Below are 21367 nucleotides of genomic sequence, written 5' to 3'. Positions count from 1 at the left end.
GGGCAGATTAACCTAAGTCTCTTATTTCCAACTAACCAGCAAAAAGCCAAAAGTGAAGCTGTGACTCAACTGACTGAATAAAGCTAAAGGACAGTATCCAGGCCCTGGGTTCAATCACCAGCACTGCTCCCCTCCCCCCCCAGATCCCCCTCAAAGGTATAGCTAGCAAGTGGCTTATGCCTGTAATCCTGCTACACAGGAGGCTGAGATCTGAGGACTGCAGTTCAAAGACAGCCTGAGCAGGAGAGCCCACTCTGGGGACTCTGGACTAGGCATTAAGAGTGCTTCTCCTCAAAGTCTCTGTGAGTCCCTACATGTTCAGTATCCAATCTCAGCGTTCCCAAATGACGCCAAACTACGTTTGAACCTTAAATCTGTTTAAATATTTAGATTTTACTTAAGACCTTTTCTTTTTCACATGGCTGGGGTGGGAACACAGAGCCTCACACAAGCTAGGCAAGAGCTCTACCACTGATCTAGAACTGTTTTAAGTAGTATAAACCAAAAAGGCCAAATGGTTTTCAAGTAAGTGACTTTTATTTTTCTCTGATATTTCACAGTCAGTTTCTATATAACTTCATACTTTCTCAAAAGAATTCACATTTGTTAAATAAATTTCTACCCCTAAATAACTCAGAGCTGGAAAAAATCACTTCAATATATGCATGAGTTATTTGTTGGTTGAAGGAATCATAGTAGAGAAGAAAAGTCAGACAATAGTATCATCAATAAAAAGCAATGAGTATAATAAATTACAAATAGCATCAAACTCCATTCCCATAACCAATTCAATCGCAAACTTTTTACATGTTTCAGTAATACCAATAAAATCTGCCAGCGATTCTCTTCCGGGTTGGTCTGAGCTAACACTGGTGTCTTACTTTCAGAAAACAGTAGCTCTGCAGCTCTGCCCCAGAACTTCATGTCAAATGTTATCAGGCCCCGCGGGGCCATGACTACTTACAGCATTGTGCAGCCAATGGTGGACCCCGTGTTCCTCCATTTGCAGATCTGGCCTCTGGACTCGATGATCTCTTCTCCCGAGATCCAGCTTCTCTATCTGGGCTCATGTGTGCCTAGCTCCACTAAGGAAAGAATACATTCATGCTAACAGCCTAGAGAGGAGTGGGGGTGCTGCTGCCCCTCCCTGCCACTCAGCAGTGAGCATCAGTGGTGGCTTTCATCTTTTGCAGTGATAGGAATGGAAGTGCAAAGCTCGACCTAGGAGAAAGAGTCCAAGAGGCTCCTAGCTCCACGTAGGGTTTTTTCCAAAGGCATACATTTGGTTCTCAGCAAGTGCTTTCAGATTTCTGACACTCAGTAAGACTCATGACTGGTGCCCAGGCTGTTGTGAGTGCACCTGTCTCTATAGCTTTGCTGCCAAACCCATTCTGCCAAACAGGAAGCTTCCTAGCATGGGGCAGGCTAGAGCTGCTACAGTACCATGCAGATTCAGGGGAGGCAAAGAAAGTGGGCCAAGAGAAAAGTCTGCTTAGAGACACATTTGCTTTGGTTTTGGAAAGTCTTTCAGAAAGCAAATGGTAGAGTGTTAATTCTGTTAGTCTCAAGGGTCTAGAAGTTTACAGAGTTATTTATTTTCTAAACCTGTCATATCTACATCATGAATTTGTGAACACAGTATAAGAAATCTGAAGTCTAAGCATTCAAATGCTGCGCTATAGTTGCAGCTACCTTGTAAATAGGATCGTTACTTTCTGACTTCATCTCCAGAGCATGTTCCATGACAGAACAGCTGCAAAAACTTACTGAGGGAATCTGTAATGAACAGTTTTCCAGGGGATGAAAAGTTTAAAACATTTGATTTTAGGGCTGGGAGTATAACCCAGTGGTAGAGTACTTGCCTAGCATGTACAAAGCCGTGGGTTTGATTCCTTGGTACCACATACACAGAAAAAGCCAGAAGTTGCGCTGTGGATCAAGTGGTAGAGCACTAGTCTTAAGAAAGCCCAAAGACAGTGTCCAGGCCCTGAGTTTAACTGACAAAAAAAAATAATTAAAAAAAATTGAGCTTACTACGTAGGCATCTCATGACTGATAAGAGACAGCAGAAAAGAATATAGATATCTGGAATATTTTCTCATTCTCCATCTTGAGACAAGCATCAGAGAACCAACATGATACCCTTGGGCATGAAACCAATGTAACACTAACACGTGAAAGAGACACAAAATGGTTCCACAACTTTCTCCCACAGACAAAGACAGGATATAAAAGGAAAGTGGGAAAGAAGAATGCTTTCCAATTTTGATGATCTTATCATAACCTGAGGGTGATTTTGTACAATTCGCAAGCATAACCACTTCTTCCTTCTAAAAACAAGAGAGCACACAAAACGGTGGTAAAAGAGAAGTAACCTGCACCAGATTCTTAGGCTCCACTGAGGCTATCCCTGAACTTTTCAGACATAAAACAGGTCCAACTGGCCCAAGAAAGCATGAGTTACCAGAATCCCCCAGCTGCTGACACGAAAATGCTGGCTATGGCTAATTTCTTAAGTCTCTCAGTCAAAGATCAACTCATCAAATACATTTCCAGATGGTACTGATTCCATCTGATGTCTCTTACTTGCTCCCTAAAGTAAAATCTGGTCTGTGACTCAAGTGCAGGAGGCAGATGGCGCTACTCTTCCTGCTCTCCACCTTCAAGCTGAGGAAAATTAAGGTAAGCATGAAGAGGTGCTGGTACTTGTGTCCAGAGCAATTTAGGTTTCGCCTAACTGGTGCAATGATTTGTGGAATGCAAACACACCTCCTCTTATTGTTTGTGACTGTGACAACACAAGGGAGGATCCCCTTGTCACTGCCCTGAATGCTCATCCATTTTACTGTACCCATCATCCCAGTTAGTGAGTGGGATGGTGGGAGGAACCAGCCAGAAATGCCCCCATAAAGTCATCTCTCCTCCTGTGCTCTACGATGCAGCTAAGTGCCTGCCAGCTAAGGAAAAGACTCAAGGACAACTCAAGGTTGTCTGGGAACCAAACAGGGACTACAGGTTAAGACATCAGCCAGGTCCTGGCATGTGCTTTCATGAGTGCTCTGATGTACGCTTTGGGAAACAGGTGTGGGTAACAGCAAGAATGAAAAGAACCACTCAGATAACAGGAGCAGCAGCCCCTGTGCTATATGTCAGGGGGATCTGAGAATGCGTCTAGGTCACTGCCTAGATGACTGGATCCAGATATTAGAGATGCCTGCAGCTTAGCCCAGGCTTGAGGAGCCCTGCTCTTGGTGGCCTCTAGGAAAAGCTGGGTTTGTTCCTTCAGCTGGTCTAGCTCCACCTGAGTTGCCTGGTTCTGACGAATCAGTTCCTTGGTTTTCAGTGTGATCTCCAGCAGGCCAGACTTGTGCAGGACCACGAGAGTGTTGTGAAAGCGCCTGTGTTTGTTCTGCTGCTGCTCTGGGAAGACCTCTGGGCTTCGGCAGAGGTGCTCCGCAGCCCACAGAGGTGAGCTGTAATTTGCTGACAGAGGGGAGAGGGGAGAGCTGCTCTCTAAGCCGTGTAGAGTACTGTCTGCAGCACAGACGGGGCTAGCAGGGGATGCAAAGGTCAGACTGGGAGCTTTAGCCACATGACTGCTAGACACTGGCTGAAGAGTCTGTGGGCTGCCCCCTGCCACCAGGGAGGGCACACCCTGTGGAGCCGAGTCCTCGGTAAGTTTGGTGCTGGGGGGTGCTGGAGTTGAGGGATTGGACAGAACAGTGCCAGCTTTGCCCGGGTCCCTGGAAGGCAAACTAGACCCTGGTCTCTCAGAACAGATTTTCTTCGGCATTCCACTTGCTCCTCTTTCTTCTGAGTTGAGGGAAAGGCTCCTTTTGCCTGGGTGGGGGGCTATTTTGGTATAAGAATTCAGAATGGGTAAATAGTTTCTGGAGTCTGACTTTCTCTCGTTTGCATGACGTGGGCTGACAGGCGATGGCACAGGTGGATGAAGGACGAAGACCTGTGGCTGTGCCGAGATCACTTCGAAGGAGGGCTGGACAGTCCAAGATTGGAGCTGGGAAGAGCTTCTGCCCTGCAAACAAAGGGAGAGAGCAGCTTCTCACTCAGGATGATGCAGCAAGGGTGAAGCAAACATCTACTTGAAGACAGAGATGCTTCAAGTACTGTGCTTGGGAGGTTCATGGAGGAAGGGGCTCTGGGCTACATTTCTCTCCCTAACTTTCCCTAAGGAAAACAAGAGAAAATAGCTGTTTCCATTCAAATGCTATCACACAGAAAAGGAAATTGTGGGCAGGTAAAGTACTGTCATAGATAAGGGCACAGTTGAGACAATAAAAATATGCGTAGTACAACTTCCTAGTAAAAGGTGCTAAAACTCTAAGGTTATGTTTTCTTGGTTTTGATGGTACTGGGGTTTGAATTCAAAGCCTTATAAGGCTTGGGAACTAGATTAGACTAGACTTCATGCCCCCAGCCTTGAAAACAACTTTTAATCAAAAATTTGTATCTTATCCGAAGCTTGTGGGTCCTTTTTTTTTTTTTTTTTTTTTTTTGCCAGTCCTGGGCTTCAGCTCAGGGCCTGAGCACTGTTCTTGGACTTTCTCAAGGCTAGAGCTCTACCACTTGAGCACCACTTCTGGCTTTTTTCTATGTATGTGATACTGAGGAATTGAACCTGGGTCTTCATGCATGCTAGGCAAGCACTCTACCATTAGGCCAAACTCCAGACCCAATGGGCCCATTTTTAAGGCAAAGAAGCCCAATAAAAATCAAACTATTTAAAATAGAAATGGCTGCCTTCTATAAGCTGATATGGTGTAAAATACTTACTGTCTCCCTTCACCCCTCCTTCTCCCCCAATTCATGGTGTGTTGTACCCCTCGGCTATACCTCTAGTTTTTACTTTTAGTAGGTTAACGGGTGATAACAGTCTCTTAGACTTGTCTGTCTAGGTTATTTTCAAACTATGATCTTCAGAATCCTGAGTAGCTAACAATTATAGGCGTAAGATATGGGTACCCAGTATTTGTTTTGTTGTTGTTCTGAAACAGGTTCTCAAAAGAAATTCCTGATCCTTGTATCTCAGTGTCCCAAGTGCTAGAATTACAAGCATTCACCACCACACCTAGCTTTCTAAAATTTATCTTAATAATAATAAAGACAATATAGACTTTTGTTAATTTATTTTTGCTAGTCCTGAAGCTTGAACTCAGGGCCTGGGCACTGTCCCTGAGTGTCTTTTGGTCAAGACAGGCACTCTACCACTTGAGCCAAAGAGCTACTTCTGGCTTTTTCTGTGTATGTGGAACTGAGGAATTGAACTTGGGGCTTCAGGCATGCTAGGCAAGCACTCTAACCACTAGGCAACATTCCCAGCCCTGCCTTTATTATTTTTCTCTATAAGTATACACTTTTTATTTCTTAAGTACTGATTCAGATGATAAACAGAGAACTTGGTTATATGTCTCCAATATTTGAAAGCCAGTCCAACTCCAACCCAGTTTCAAAGACTGAAATGTAGATGTGGTAGGCAGAGAGTGAGCTGACAGATCCTCATCCTTGTGGGTGGTATGTGGGTGTGTGACTTGGCTGAAGTCCCTTATGTGCTCTTTCCCCACACGTGCATATGCACACTATTTTGCACACATTTTGGCTTCTTAGATACTGGGTTGGAAACTACACCAAATATAACTTTTCCTATGCAAAGATTGAGATGATATAGAAAGCCCATTCTGGACCCCTCGTGGCATTCAAATATGGCCAGAAAATATAGAATAAAGCAATGAAGGCTCAGAAACCACATTTCTCTATGGGTTTCAACATTTCTTTTTGGATCTCAGAGGTCTTTTTAAGGTAGAGATCACCCAATGTCAGCTCAGAAACAAAACTTCAGCCTATTCCCCCAACTATCTAAAGCAATTTGTAATCTTATTTCTCAGGATCACTGGATCATTCTTCTTGATGCAGTTGTTAATTTGTTCTAATTGTTAAGAGTTTACAAATTGAATTATTCTATTTAAAATCATTTGAGGGAATACGGAACAAAATCTTAAAGCTGGACAGAAGCTGAGAATCGTTTCATAGGAAGCCTCATAGTCAAGATGAATAAATGAAGCTCATGGTGGCTAAATGATTGTGTGCAAAATCATATTGTCTAATGACAGAGCTGGAATAGAGCCCTCAAAAGAAAAATTCCTAAAATTAAGCAATAATGATCAAGACATTACACAATATGCAGAGGCTTTAAAAAGTATATTAACTTTAGAATATAATACATTCTAGAATGTTGAAGAAGAAAAACCAAAAACACTAGGCACATAAAGTAGAATACAGTAGAGATACCTACGTAGCAATGTCCACAACAGCACTCTCATGATAACCAGCTACTGAATCACTTCAAGTATCCAATATCTGATGAATGGCAAAAAATATATACAGGAGGGAATGTGGCCTAGTGGTAGAGAGCCAGCCTTGAGAAAGCCCAAGGACTGAGCTCAGGCCCTGAGTTCAAGCCCCAGGACTGGAAGAAAAAAATAAATAAAAGCCGGGCACTGGTGGTTCATGTTGGTAATCCTAGCGAATCAGGAGGCTGAGATCTGAGGATCATGGTTCAAAGCCAGCCTGGGCACAAAAGTCTGTGAGACTCTTATCTCCAATTAACTATCAGAAAACTGGAAGTAGCCCTGTGGCTCAAGGGGTAGGGTGGTAGCCTTGAGCTGAAGAGCTTTAGGCATAGCACCCAGGCCCAGAGTTCAATGTTGTATTATTTAGCAACAAAGAAAAATGGAGGGACCTGGACATTACCATGTTGAGCAAGACAAGCCAAACTCAGAATGTTTCTGCTCATGCATAGAAAATGATGATGATGATGATGACGACAACATGACTGTAAAAAGAGAACTTGAGGGTGACAGAAACCAGGGGGAGTAGAAAGAGGAAAAGGAGAGTTGGCGAGGTGGGTATAAAAATGATATAGGAGACGAGAGTTTGGCCTACTTGTAGAGTGCTTGCCTAGCATGAATGAGGGCCTGGGTTCGATTCCTTGGTACTACATACATAGAAAAAAGCCAGAAGTGGTGCTGTGGCTCAAGTGGTAGAGCTCTAGCCTTGAGAAAAGTCCAAGGACAGTGCTCAGGCCCTGAGTTCAAGGCCCATGACTGGCAAAAAAATAAATAAAATAAAAATGATTGCGGGGCGGGAGTTTGGCCTAGTGGTAGAGTGCTTGCCTAGCATGCACCAAGACCCAGGTTCGATTCCTTGGTACCACATACATAGAAAAAAGCCAGAAGTGGTGCTGTGGCTCAAGTGGTAGAGCTCTAGCCTTGAGAAAAGTCCAAGGACAGTGCTCAGGCCCTGAGTTCAAGGCCCATGACTGGCAAAAAAATAAATAAATAAAATAAAAATGATGGCGGGGCGGGAGTTTGGCCTAGTGGCAGAGTGCTTGCCTAGCATGCATGAGGGCCTGGGTTCGATTCCTTGGTACCACATACATAGCAAAATGCCAGAAGGGGTGCTGTGTCTCAAGTGGTAGAGCTCTAGCCTTGAGAAAACTCAAGGACAGTGCTTAGGCTCTGAGCCCATGCCCAGGACTGGCAATAAAAAAAAGAAAGGAAACATACATATGTATACATATGTACATATGCAGACATATATACATATATGTGCATATATACTTACAGAATATGTATATTCCATATATTCATATATATACATATATAAATACTCATGTATATATATATATTAGTGAACTTGTTAAAAACTATTAAAAGAAGAAGGAGGGAGGAAGAATTTTAAAAAAGTAACAGAGCTGGAAGAGTGGGTCAGGTACTAGAGCACCTGCCTAGCCAGTACAGGCCCTAAGTTCAAATCTCACACACACACACACACACACACACACACACACACCAGGAATATAGACGTGGTAAATGTGATCAAAGCACTTTATATGGATCTATGTCATCTTAGAATGAAATCCCTTTGAACTATTAGTTTATGCTAATAAAAAAAACAACAAAAACAAAAGCAAATTAAACTGTGGGATGCCACTTTTCATCCAGGCCGATCTCCTTGTCAGCCAGTCTGTCAGTGGATGAGCCTCTGTGGGAAAAGCCTCCTCACTCTTGAGTATGGTCTTCTTGTGCCTTCTGGAACTGTCTGCCCCGTCTGCCACAAGCAGCTTATCAACACAGTGACACAAGGAGAAAGAGTAAGAGGGGGGCCAGAGGCAAGGCAGGAACAAGGGTATCTAGAGGCCTGGGGCAACACTGAACAATCAGGACAATCTGCTTTGGGCTCCATTTCCTATCTTTTTGCTACCCATTCCTTCAAGTAGGGTATGATTTATCAAGAAAAATCTTCTGATTCTTTTGCTGGAACTCATAAAAGTACTGCTTAGCCTATAATCCTTGCTACTCAGGAGGCTGAGATCTCAGGATCAGAGTTCGAAGACAGCCAGGGCAAAAAAGTCCTCTTGAAACTCTTATCTACAATTAAATACTCAAAAACTGTAAGTGGTGCTGTGGCTCAAGGTGGTAGATTCTAGCCTTGAGCAACAAAGTTCAGGGACAGTACCCAGGGCCTGAGTTCAGGCCCCATGACTGACAAAAACAAAAAACAATTAAAATGTGGGGTTGGGATTTAGTGCCACAGGATAGTGCTAAGTCCTGAGTTTAGTCTCTACCTGTACCACAACTACAACCAAAAAAGAATGCAAGTCGTAACTCTTGTAATCTGGAACCTTTTTTTTTTTGGAGGGGGTTAGTCATGGGGATTGATACCAGGCCCATGAACATGCTAAGCAAGTCCTCTACCGCTGAGCCACACATGGACAGCCCTCTTACTCCTTTTTAAAAAAGTGTCTGTAGTTGAATGATAACATCCTCTTGACACATCACTGTGTTTCTCCAGTCTGCTTTGCACTCTCTCCTTGGCAGTTTAAGGGTTGGTACGCAGAAACTCAGACTTGAGTCTGCAGACTCTGGAGTCACACTGGTCCTCCTCACCTGCTTGACCAGCACATTCTTCATGACAACCATGGGGGACAGCGTGGGGAAGGCGCTATTTGCAGCTTTGGAGCTCTGCCTTGTCCTGTCTTCTCTGCTCCAACCCAAGGCGCTCAGCATGTCCTCCGACTCCATCTGCTCTGCGGAGCTCAGACATTCTGAGCTCCCATCTGGTGGGCAGAAGAATGGTCAGTTTACTTGGGCTGTAGGCTAAGGACTCTTAATCCAGCTACTAAAAAGCCACGGACCCCTTGAAATGGAAAAGAACATCTGTGATATATGTTTTTATGAATGCTCTGCAGTGTTTAACTTTTCACTGGGTTTTCAATGGGATCATGATTATTTTTTCCCATTCCAAAAGGTTAGGCCTCACTTCTCAGCTCGACTTCCTTTATAAATCTCTTACAGACAAAAACCTGTATCAGTCAGGGTTCAAGTGAAAGTAATCATCACGGTCTGTAAGAGAAATGAGTTGAAGGCTTCAAAGTTAGCTCATTACTTTCCAGAATCAGTTGCTGAGAAGGGAAGAGAGCGTGGGACCCCAGGCAAGATTAAGACCATTAGAGGCTATGGACATGGATATGATTAAATAACAAGAACAAAACCAGGGTGGGGGGTGTGGGGGGGAGGAGGGAAATGGGTACCAAGACATGTGAAAGGGTATCAATGTATGTGAATTAATGCACCTTCTATCTGGCAAATATCATGTAACCCTTTTACTAATTACAATAAAAAATGCAAAAAAAAATAATAATAAAATTTAAAAAAAAGAAACCAGTCTGCAAATGTCAAAACTTACAAGCATGCTGAAGTTAAAATAGCATCAAAGTGAATATACATACATGTACTTGTATACATAATTACTTATTTGGATGCATATAGAACAAGAATCTAAGGGACTTCTTTGGAGGAGAAGGGAAAGGAAAAAAGAAAGAGGGTTGGGGGGGGTGTCAGGAATTTGGCCTAGTGGTAGATTGCTTGCCTAGCATGCCCTGGGTTCAATTCTTTAGTATCACATACATAGAAAAAGCTAGAAGTGGTGCTGTGGCTCAAGTGGTAGATCTCTAGCTTTGAGAAAGCCCAAGAACAGAGCACAGGCCCTGAGCTCAAGCCCCAGGACTGGCAAAAAAAAAAAAAAAAAAAAAAAAAAAAAGGTTAGGGACTTTGGAATACACTAAAACTACATATGAAAACAGCAAAGTCCAGTGCTGATGGTTTACACCTATAATCCTAGCTACTCAGAAGGCTGAGATCTGAGGATCACATTTCAAAGCCAGCTCAGGCAGAAAACTCTGTGAGATTCTTATCTCCAGTCTCTTATCTCCTTGAGCCACTGTGGTTCAAGTGGTAGAGTGCTAGCCTTGAGCCAAAGAAGCCTAAGGGACAGCATCCAGGCCCTGAGTTTAGGCCCTATGACCAGCACAAAAAAGAAAAAAGAAAAGAAAACAGCAGAAAAAGCTCCAATGCAAGTTGAAGGAAGGCAGAAAGAAATAGGATCTTTTGGGGTGGGGGTGTATAGGGAGAGGGAGGTGGGCTAACAATGTTAAAACAAGATAAATATGGTCAAAACAGATTGTCAGCGAGTGTGAAAACTGAACAGTAAAATCTGCTGCCACTGTATTAGGAAAGGGGGAGGAGGTGAAGGGAGAGTGAAGGGGAGGAGGATTGACTGGAATACATGTATGGAAATGTCACAGTAAAAATCCTCCCTGAAATAGCTCATGTATGCTAATAAAAAATAGCATCATCCTGAATTGTTAATATTGTACAATTCTGGTAAATTTCTCGAAGCTGAAGTTTAAGTTTTTCTCTTTGTTCTCCCCCTCCATACTGGTCAGCAGTTCCTTTGCTGAGCATGTGACTACGCCTAGTGAAGATCCTATGCAACCAGTTACAAGATGCTCTCCAAATCAAAGCAAATAAGGGCACCCCATGTCAACTCCATGCCAAATGGCTGTGGTTAGACACCTGCTGGAGTAACCAAAGGATGGCTGTACCTTGATTTTGAAGAGCCTGGGACTAAATGCTCAGCAAAAATCTCAGAGAAAAGAGCCAGATATGATGGTACATGCCTGTAATCTCAGCACTTGAGTAGCTATGACTGGAGGATCACAAGTTTGCACCCAGTAAAATACTACACAGTTTCAGCTATACAGTAAAATACTCGCAAAAAAAAAAAAAAAAAAAAAAAAGGCAGCATCTGTGGCTTATACTTGTAATCCTAGCTACTTGGGAGGCTGAGATCTGAGAATCATGATTCAAAGCCAGCCAAGGCAGGAAGACTCCGAGACTCATCGCCAACTGACGACCTGAAAACCAGAAGTGGGGCTGTGGCTCAACATGGTAGAGCCTTAGCTTTGAACATGAAGATCTCAGAAACAGTGCCCAGACTCCAAGTGCAAGCCCTGTGACAAAAAAAAAAAAAAAAAAATCAAGAAGTGGAGATGTGGCTCACTGTAGAGTGCCAGCCTCGACTGAAAAAAAAAACCTAAGAGACAGCAAGTTCAAGCCCTAAGAACAGCACAAAAACAAAAACTACTTGCGTACTGACTCAAGAAAGGACCACCATTAATATCGAACCAATTTTCTAACCCTAAACCCTAACCAGGAACCTAATCCTACCAATAACCCTAATTAACAGCAAGAAAAAAAAAAGACCATCAATAGATGCTCAAATATTTGTTGAGAGGCCAGGTGATATATGCCCTTAATCTCAGTACTTGGGAGAGAAAGCAAATTTGAGACTAGCCTGGGCTACACGGTAAGACCCTAGCTCCAAAGAGTTGTTAGAGGGCGGGGAGTTTGGCCTAGTGGTGGACTGCTTGCCTAGCATGGACAAAGACCCAGGTTCAATTCCTCAGTACCACATACATAGAAAAAAGCCAGAAGTGGTGCTGAGGCTCAAGTGGTAGAGCTCTAGCCTTGAGAAAGTCCAAGGACAGTGCTCAGGCCCTGAGCTCAAGCCCAGGACTGGCAAAAAAAAAAAATAAGTTGTTGGGGACAGGACAGTTTCCAAGTGTCATCCAACAAATTATCCGTTAATTACAGAGAAAAGGACAATAAAGAAATCTGCACACATTACCTTAACCAAGTGATCAACCAGAACAAGATCTCCAATAATGAAATCGATTTATATCTCCTTATGTGTGGGAAGGACATAGCCTCAACAACATAGTATTCCCATCAAAACTGTTTACACTAATCCCAACAATAAGCATATTACCAGGGGGTCCAGAGTGTGGAACCTTCTAAAAATCAACAGGCTTGATTTGTTCAAAGAGGTCAGTTTCATAAAGAAAGGAAGAAACAAGGACAGGGAAGGGAAGAAATGACAGGGAAGCAAAAGAGCTATTCTAGATTAAACTCAATTAAAAAGGCAGAACAGCCAAATGCAATGCAGAATCCTCAATGAGCTCCTGGATCAAAAGCAAATTCACAAAGATTTAAAAAACTACAGGGCTGGGAGTTTGGCCTAGTGGTAAAGTGCTTGCCTAGCATGTACAACCAGGTTCAATTCCTCAGTACCATATATATAGAAAAAGCCAGAAGTGGTGCTGTGGCTCAAGTGGTAGAGCACAAGCCTTGAGGAAAGCCCAAGGACAGGGGTCAGGCCCTGAGTTCAAGCCCCAGGACTGGCAAAAAACAAAACAACAAAAAAACTACAAAAAGCCAGGTGCCAGTGGCTCACACCTGTAATCCTGGTTGAGATCTGAGGATTGAGTTCAAAGCCAGCCCAGGCAGGAAAGCCTGTGAGACTCTTACCTTCAAAAAACTACTCAGAAGAAGCTGGCAGGGGTGTAGCTCAAGTGGTGGAGTACTAGCCTTGAACACAAAGAAGCTCAAGGACAGCATGCATGCCCTGAGTTCGAGTCCTAGGACCAGAAGAAATAAAAAGCTACCAAGGACATAATCAAGACAACGGGTAAAATCAATAGAGTGCTCAAGTTCTTGAGTATGACATCATTACATAGAAGAACGCCCTTGACTTTAGGAAATTCATAATGAAGTATTTAGGAATGAAGTGAAATTTCAAGTGTTTGAAACTTACTTTCAGCCTGTTTGGGGGGGGAAGAGGAAGAGAGGGAGGGAGAGAGGGAGGAATGGGGAGGGAGAGAGAGAGACAGACAAATACAGGGAGAGAAAGAGCAAACATATAAGGCAAAATAACACTCAGTGGATCTGAAACAAAGATCTTTCATGTAGGAAACTCACTGTATAGATATGAAATTATTCAGAATATAAAGTTGGGAAAATAATTAAAATAGAAGCCACTATCATAGTTTGACAGTTTTCATCCTATACAAGGTACCTAGAATAACTCAGGCAGTGATAAAAGCAGGGTACCTGGGCTAGGAGTGTCTGGGACCATCTTCTGGAACAGAACAGGTTGATTGTTCTTATACAGACCCATGCCTGAATAGTACAACACTGCTTAAAACAGCTGGCCAGACACTACTGAAACTGTTGGAAGGACATGTGGTAAAAGGTCAATGGTACTAAAAATTATAGACAGTCTCTGCAAAGTCTGTTTTCTTCTTTAACTTGCCTAACTTTCTAAGTGCCTACAATGAGTAGATACTACTTTCATGACATGAAAACAAAGGAAAGAGAGATACTTGTTTCATAAATCCTTCATTCTCACAATGAGAATTGGGGGGACCATGTTTTGTTTTTTGTTTTTTTTTCTTTTTGGTCACAGAACTTGAACTTTGGTTCCGGGAGCTGTCCCTGAGCTTTTCAGCTCAAAGCTACCAACCTACTCCTTGAGCCACACAGCACCACTTACAGTTTTCTGGTGGTTAATTGGAGATAAGAGTCTCAGATTTTAGTGCCTGGGCTGGCTCTGAACCACAGTCCTCAGATCTCAGCCTCCTGAGTAGCTAGGACTACAGGCATGAGCCACTGGAGCCCGGCTATGGGACCATGTTTTTACTGAATGCTTTGAGTTAGCCTTCTAATGAAACAAGCTTTGGAAACAACTCTATGGGACAAGTGCTACAGGTTGGTTTCTCCTTCCCCAACTGCTCTAGTCCCAGACAGGCAACTAATTCCTCTTAATCTAATCCCTTCATTGGTGCTGTCCTTCTTTAAGTAACAGTCTATTTATAATTTCATTTTTCATTCCATGTGTTTATCAGGTCCAAATACACCAATCTAGAGAGAGTTCTAGTTTTGCTATCAGGTGCATTTCAACCTATAAATTAATATAAATGAAGAAATGGATAGACTTGTTTCTGTGAGCACACATATCTTCCCCTAGAGACTGTTCCACTCTCAGGACATAGAACCCAATCTTCCATCATTATCTCCCCTGGGCATGACTTGATCCAAAAATGTTGAAAACTAGTTCAGTTTTTGATGGTAGTTCCAGCCACCTCTCAGACCTCAAAATCAAAAGGAGCTTCATCACAAAATTAAGAAAGTCACATGGGATGCATGGGATGGGTAAAGTTGAAGATACATTAGTAAAGAAAGCTGCACTATTTTCTTCTAACAGAGTTTGGCAACTGGCTAGGTGATTACAGTCCAAATATAAAATACACAGGTATTGAGGAAGAACTGTTCCAACAGGGAACTTTTTAAGTACAGCAAAATTATCTTCTTTGAGAAGTTATCTTAACATATGACATATCGTGTACACATAATGGAGCAACCTTATGTGAGAGGGTGACACTCTATTGTGTACTAAAAAAAAAAACCCCAAATTGTCTAAGGACAAGTTTCTCAGAATGTATACTCTCAATAAAACATGACTGTTTTAACTAGCAGCCTTTCAATGGTTACATGAAGACAGTATCAAATTATATTTTCCCCTGTAATATACTATTTCTCTAAAAGAGGCATTAACATACTAGAATCATGAGTGTTTTTTTTTTCCTAGTAGCCACTGACAACAGCTGGAAATGTAAGACTTAAGGCTGAGAGTCTAAATTGAAGGATGTCACATTATTTTTTCAGAACTAACCCCTCAAAGACTGTGGACACCCTGCCACATGGTATCAGAATTACCTTTTTTTTTTAACTCTAGAATTACATTTTAAGGGACCAGATAGCTATTTATCCTATGTGTGAAAACTTCCCTTCCTTATCACACACGTGAGTTTTAGGGAGGAAATTTTTCAGGCAGATCATTTATTACAATGCAGAAAGGATAAGATGTTATTAACCTGAAAATCCAGAGTCCTTATCTGATTCTGCAGACACTGTGCCGACATGCCGAGCCACTTTTTTCATCTCTGTGCCCCTGGCTAACTTGGTTGAGAGTCTTCTGGGGCTCTCTCTGGATGGGATTTTCCTCTCCATGTTTTACTGGGCTGGAAGTACGTTGACTGCTAGTCTTTTCATCTGGTTGCCCTATGAAAAACAACAGTTACGTAACAAGTCATTGCCTGGAGAACCGAAACAGGTGATCCAAATGGTGCATAAGGTGAGGGCAAAGAGTGCTGGCCTCACCCACTCCAGCTATATGTTCTCATCTGTCTCATGGACAAAAGCTAGGAGTTTACCAAACAAAGAATGGTTTCCACCCAATAGGAGATTCACAGTCCTCTTACTGTATTCTAATTCCATTACAAATTCAAGACACACAAACCACATTCAGTGGAAGCTTTGTGTACTGTTAACAAAGGCACACTTGATTAGACTTTCTGGAATGGGTAACCATATCAACGTGTCCTCCTCCCAGAGGAGAGGAGAGGTAACATCAACCAACAAGGCTTGCTTTCTCAGTGTACATCTGGGGGTTCATGACTTGTTACCTCCCACAGTGTAGTTTCTTAAATAAACCTCTCTGTTCTTTAGATAAGTGCTGAACAGAGTAAAACCAACTCCCTCTATATGCATGCTACTTTTTCAGCTGTAAAACCTTTATGGGTTTGGACGTGTAATTCAACAGTACAACACTTGTCTGACAGGCCTAACATCCCAGGTTCTATCCCCAGTGCCACAAACCCCATGTTTTAATGTACGAAGACCATATGCCCTAGAGAAGTACATTTAGTCGTTTAAACTTATAAACTAAGTGTGCTCACTATAAGCTAGACATTGGATTAGGAGTGGGGACAGACACATTTACATCTTTCCTGGAACTTGTGATCTACAGAGAGGCAAACACTAACCAAGCAATCACACAACTCAAGCCTATTTTGTTAGAGCTTTGAAGAGGCCAGACTAACAGTCTAGGGAACTGAGCAAAAGTACCATGTATCTGGGATCTGGAGGATAAGGAGTTAGTAGGAGTTGGTCAGGGACAAGGCAAGGTGGGGTGTGCAGGTGTGTTCCAGGCAATGTGAAGGCTCTGAGAGCAAGAAGCTTGGCACACTCAAGAGATGAATGGCCAAGGAGCCCATACAGAGAGTGTGTGGAAAGCCACACACTGATACTGGGGGTTGGTAGGGACAGGGGTGCCTTGGAATCTATGTTGGAAAAGAACCATGGATAGAAACAGCTGTGGAAGAATTTAACCCATAAGATTAACAAGATCAGATCTATATCTTAAAGAAGTTTGGGCTGGGCATCAGTGGCTCACACCTACAATCCTAGCTATTCAGAAGGCTGAAATCTGAGGAACGCAGTTCAGAATCAGCCCAGCAAGAAAGTCTATGAGACTCTTATCTCCAATTAACCAGCCAAAAGGCCAGAAGTGGAGCTGTGGATCAAGTGGTAGAATGCCAGCCTGAGGGAGGGGAAAAAAGAAAAGCTAAGGTACAGTGCCCAGGCCCTGAGTTCAAGCTGTAGAAACTGCACAAAAAATGTATTTTAAATGCTACCCTAAGACCAAAGTGGAGACAGGCAGGGGGCACTAAGATTGTTCAGACATTACCTCAGCAGCCCAGTAAACTAGCTTAGTGGTCTTGGAGGAGATGGGGAGAAGAGAAACAAGGTTGAGCTAATAGTACCTGGAAGGTGAGAGGTAGATGTGGTACCATTTTCTAAGCTAGGGAGCCTCGAACAGCATGGAAGAGAGTTGAGGGTGGAGGGGGAAGGTATGGCTCCACTAGTTCAATTATGGTCATGTAAAACCTAAAGTAACTGTGGGTCACCTAAGTGGAGATGCTGGGTAGAATACAACATGTAAGGCAGAACCCACGGAGAAGCAGAGATAGCTCTGCCTCATGATACTTATCTAGACCCTGTCTAACCATGCAAGAATGAGACAAATCATCCTTACAATGGGACTAGCAAAAGCTGATGACATTCCAGAAGTTTTAACAAATACCTGAGTTATCAAGAAAATGGCAGCTGCAAGGCTAGGATAAGAACACAGATGGTACTGCAGGGATAGAGTGCCAAACAGAGGAAAATACTACTACTACTACTACTACTACTAATAATAATAATAATAATAATAATGAAACCAGGTAGGTATAGGAAAAGTCTATTACTGCTTCAAATTCACAATCTGCTCATGATTCCATACTACTGTCCGGAGAGAAACATGTCCAGTCAGCCAAATAACATTGCATCTGAATACCCTGAAGTGCTAAGCCTGAATTTTTCTGATAATGGAGGACCTAGGTAAGGAATTTAAGAGGAAGGATTCACGATGTAATTAAATAGAAGCTCAGAAGCATCTTTGACAGTCCTCGTGTTCATACTTCAGTATGCAGATTAAGTGAACTAACAAAGATAAACTAATCTGAATGAGATTAAACACAATTCCAAATAAAAATTATTTTGTCCCTGAAGTGGTGCTGTGGCTTCAGGGGTACGGTGGTAGCCTCGAGCTGAAGTGCTCAGGGATAACACCCAGGCCCAGAGTTCAAGCCTCACGGTCAACAACAACAACAAAAATTTTTGGCTTCCTCATTCAATTCATGCCAAATCAAGGACTCTTCCACAGGTCACGTGTTTAACTCTATGGGCACAAAATATAAACTGTTACTTTTTTTTTTTCCTTTTTTGGTTATGGGGCTTAAATTCAGGGCTGTCCCTGAGCTTTGTCACTCAAGGCTAGCATTCTACCACTTTGAACTGCAGAGCCACTTCTGATTTTTCTGGTGGTTAGCTGAAGATAAGAATCTCATGGACTTTCCTCCCAGGCTTGGCTGTGAATCACAATTCTCTGTTCTCAGCCTCCTGAGTAACTAGGATTATGGGCATAAGCCTCTGGCACGTGGTGTCACATTTTACAGAGCACTATGCAAAAGAAGTTATCTCTTTTTTTGATAGCTATAATGTTCGATAGCATGGGAAACCCAGTTTAAAAAGCAGACTAAAATGCAAACTTGTATCTCTAATTAAAGCAGGATCCTTTTGTATGAAACCTAGCAAATGTGCATCGCGTTACTTTCCTAAAATAATACTGTTCAAGTGTGAATAGGCGCCTTCTTCAAAATGGAAGCACATGTGACTTGTAGATTCAGACTAGATCAAGTCTGACCAGCCTGGTGATCCAAATTAAGAAAGCTGGCTGATGTTGGCTGTACCTAATTAAGAACCTAACGACATTTCACAAGATCTTACCAGACATGGATTACTTTATATTTTAGATAAAGCATCCGATTTTGTCTTCTATAATGACAAGACAATGAGAAACATCTTGATATGTTATTAAAATGTAGTCAATGAAGCTACAGAAAAACACACAAGAATTTATTCTGGCTCATCAAGAATTTACAGGGTAGTATTGATAAGGGAATCAAAATATTGAAACATTATCAAATCAGTTAAGAAGAAAACAGATGCTAACATTTCAGATCCTGGGAAGTTGGCTGCAGGTGGAAATAAAGAACACATAATTGACTTTAGAATGGTAAATCAACTATTCTGGGTATGAAAAATATGAAAGGCTGTTCTGATGAAGTTCTCTTTTTATAGCAGGAAGCTTCAGTGTCCCAGCCAGGGAGACTCATGTGGCAGGGCACATGAGGGAGCTACATCCCTCGCTTCTCTGGCAGGGAGTGGGCTGAGGGAATCAGTGAGCCATTAACACAGACCCACGCATACATAACATCAAGGAAGTCTGGGCTGAGTAGCATTTGCCACCAGGTCCACACCAATGGCAAAGTCTGAAAATCTCAAGAACATTGGGTTTTCTTCTTAGCTCGGCATTATATTATTATTAAAGTTTAGGTGCTTACAACTGAGAAGGAATTGGAAATTCCTCTCAGAATCTCATACCTCGGCTCCCTGGCCCAGCCTGGAACTACTTAACTGCTTTACAAACATCTCAGACCCTGTGCTTCTTACTGATTTTGCATTAAACTCTCACACTGCCAGAACTGATCAAAATTGGACGTGTGTGTGTGTGTGTGTGACATTGTCCAAAAGGTTGAGGACAGATACACTAAAATTCACAACAGAAAGTTAATACAGGTGTACAGCAAAAAAGAGTAAGATAAAATCCTAGCAAGTACTCCATACCACTTGTACTTACTTCTATTTTTTTGCACTTTTTACACTGGAGTTATTTGTCTCCTTGACCTCACTTGGTGGGCTTTTTCCATCCTTGCAACCCAGCCCCCAATGATGACAATGTGAAAGAAAATAATAGACTCTTAACAAATCTCTATCTTGCTGAGTCTTTGACTGCCATAGCACTTCAGCTGTCAGGGAAATGCGTGGACACCTTGAAGATGAAGGCTTAGCCTTTCCAAACACTGCGGTCATCTCAAGATCTGACTTCCAGGTCAGGTCTAATACAAGAAACATATCTAATCTACCCTTTGTTCTAAGATGAAACTTCTGAAACAAATCCACCGACCAAATTAAAGGTTAGTGTAATCCATAATCTCTGAAGATCTGAGCTACGGTTAAAAAAAAAAAAAAAAAAAAAAAAAAAGGAGACCAGGAGACCAAAGGGTTACAAGGAAAGGATCTGAAATGCAGCTGGCAGTTCTCTCCTTTTATAGATACTTGGCAACATTCCTGAGAGCTCACATTTCCTTTAAAATGTGTCACGTGTATAGCATGCACGCCCGCACAGGGAGGTGTGAGGAGAAAGACTGAGCAGAGGTTTAAATACAATAAAGTGATAAGGACCATAGAAAATAATTTACCAGCCACAAAACCATGAGTGATCATTTAGAATTATAAACATGTTACTATGCTTTCTTTGAAGTCACTTCCTTTTGATCTGTATTTTCACAGGTAACCTTCTTGGGAGGAGGGGGGGGGAATGTCTGTGTATTTTAATGATGTAAAAAAAAATACCACCTAATATTCATATACATGCCTACACTTGGATACATTATCATTCTCTCTGGTTGAAAATTCGTGTCAAAGATCCTGAGCTTTGGGGTTCGTGCAATTTCCTACATTTGAAACCAAGTATGGCTCTCTCTCCTTGTCTTTCAAAGGGCAAGAGGACTGAAGTTTCTTTTGCAAAAAAAAAAAAGAGTTCACAGTGACAGTGCCCACCTAGTCGCTTGCATCAGCTCACAAGGCATCTGTACCAGACAGCATGTACACCCTCCAGGCACCCAGCGGCCTGCCAGCTCAGCAGGACGGAACTGGGCTGTGCTGTGACTGGCATACCACAAGTCTCCAGGGCAAACGCCAGGCAATGCAGGCACTGCCAGGACTTGGGCAATAACCGGGCACCTGGGTCTGGCCTTGGTCAAGATCACAACTACCCCCCCCCAATAACCCACCCACTAACTACTAACTCCTTACTTGGCACTGCTTATCTTCTCCCACACCCTTATTTCTGGCGAGCTGGCCACCCAGGAGATAGAATCAGCAAAGTGACGGGGGGTGGGGGTGGTATTTCGGTGGAAACGGCAGCACACCTGTACCCCAGGCCCAGAGAAGAAGCTCTTTGGTGGAGATCCCCTGCCCATTCCCGGGCCCGCAGGCCTCCCTCCAGCTGCCGTCCCCGCCGGTCGCCTCGCGGGTCCGGGTTCCCCCGGGGCCGGCCCAGAGTCCACCTGCCCTAACTCACTCTCCAAACTTGCTCCCCACGTCGCCCGCCCCGCCTGGCCAGCCCCAGCCCCCGGCTACAAACCAACGACCTGTGAGCAGGAGGGCCCTCCGCTCCTTCTCCCCTCCTTCCCGCCCCCCCAAAGTCCCGATTCCCGCTTTGGCCCTCCTCGTCCCTCTTCTTGCCGTCTCCACTCCCGCCCGCTTTCAACTCGCTTCCCCCCCACCGCCCCCAGACCCGACCCTTCGGGCCGCGCCGTCCTCGCTCCCCTCCATCCCGCAGCTCCCGGGCCAAGCCAGGACTTTCTCACCTAGGGCCAGGGTCGCGGGCTTCACCACCAGCCCGGCAGGTCAAGTGGCGCATGCGCGAGCCCGGCCCCACAGCTCCATGACAACCCCTTGGCTGCCGGCCTCCGGCTTTCCCCGAGCCTCCCGCCCATTAAATCTCCTCCCCCCGCCTCCGCCACCGCTTTTACCAACCACCGAACCCGACTCGGAGGACCCGGTGCCATCGAGACGGCGCGCTGCGCTCCTAGAGA

At 43.4% G+C, this 21367-nt stretch overlaps 1 protein-coding gene across 4 annotated transcripts; it reads right to left on the bottom strand.

Moving 5' to 3' along the window:
* Positions 1-986: 986 nt before the first annotated feature.
* On the bottom strand, positions 987-21337 carry Cipc (CLOCK interacting pacemaker). Of its 4 annotated transcripts, XM_090344569.1 has the most exons (5): positions 21140-21239; positions 20583-20698; positions 15134-15320; positions 8967-9136; positions 987-4036 (listed from the first exon to the last, which is right to left on the bottom strand). In XM_090344569.1, exons 3-5 carry the CDS (start codon positions 15267-15269, stop codon positions 3143-3145), a joined length of 1200 nt encoding a protein of 399 aa, XP_090200695.1. In that variant the 5' UTR covers positions 15270-15320; positions 20583-20698; positions 21140-21239; the 3' UTR covers positions 987-3142. The 4 variants fall into 4 exon arrangements, with proteins under 4 accessions (XP_090200695.1, XP_090200696.1, XP_090200694.1 ...); XM_090344570.1 differs by lacking the exons at positions 20583-20698; positions 21140-21239 and adding an exon at positions 21309-21337; XM_090344568.1 differs by lacking the exon at positions 20583-20698.
* Between the last annotated feature and the right edge of the window lie 30 nt (positions 21338-21367).

This window comes from Megascapheus bottae, chromosome 14 (genome assembly GCF_031878675.1).
Source record: "Megascapheus bottae isolate mThoBot1 chromosome 14, mThoBot2.hap1, whole genome shotgun sequence".
In the NCBI taxonomy this organism is placed as follows: Eukaryota; Metazoa; Chordata; class Mammalia; order Rodentia; family Geomyidae; genus Megascapheus; species Megascapheus bottae.
The sequence above is the reverse complement of the archived record's forward strand: the minus strand, read 5'-3'. Positions and strand labels throughout refer to the sequence as shown.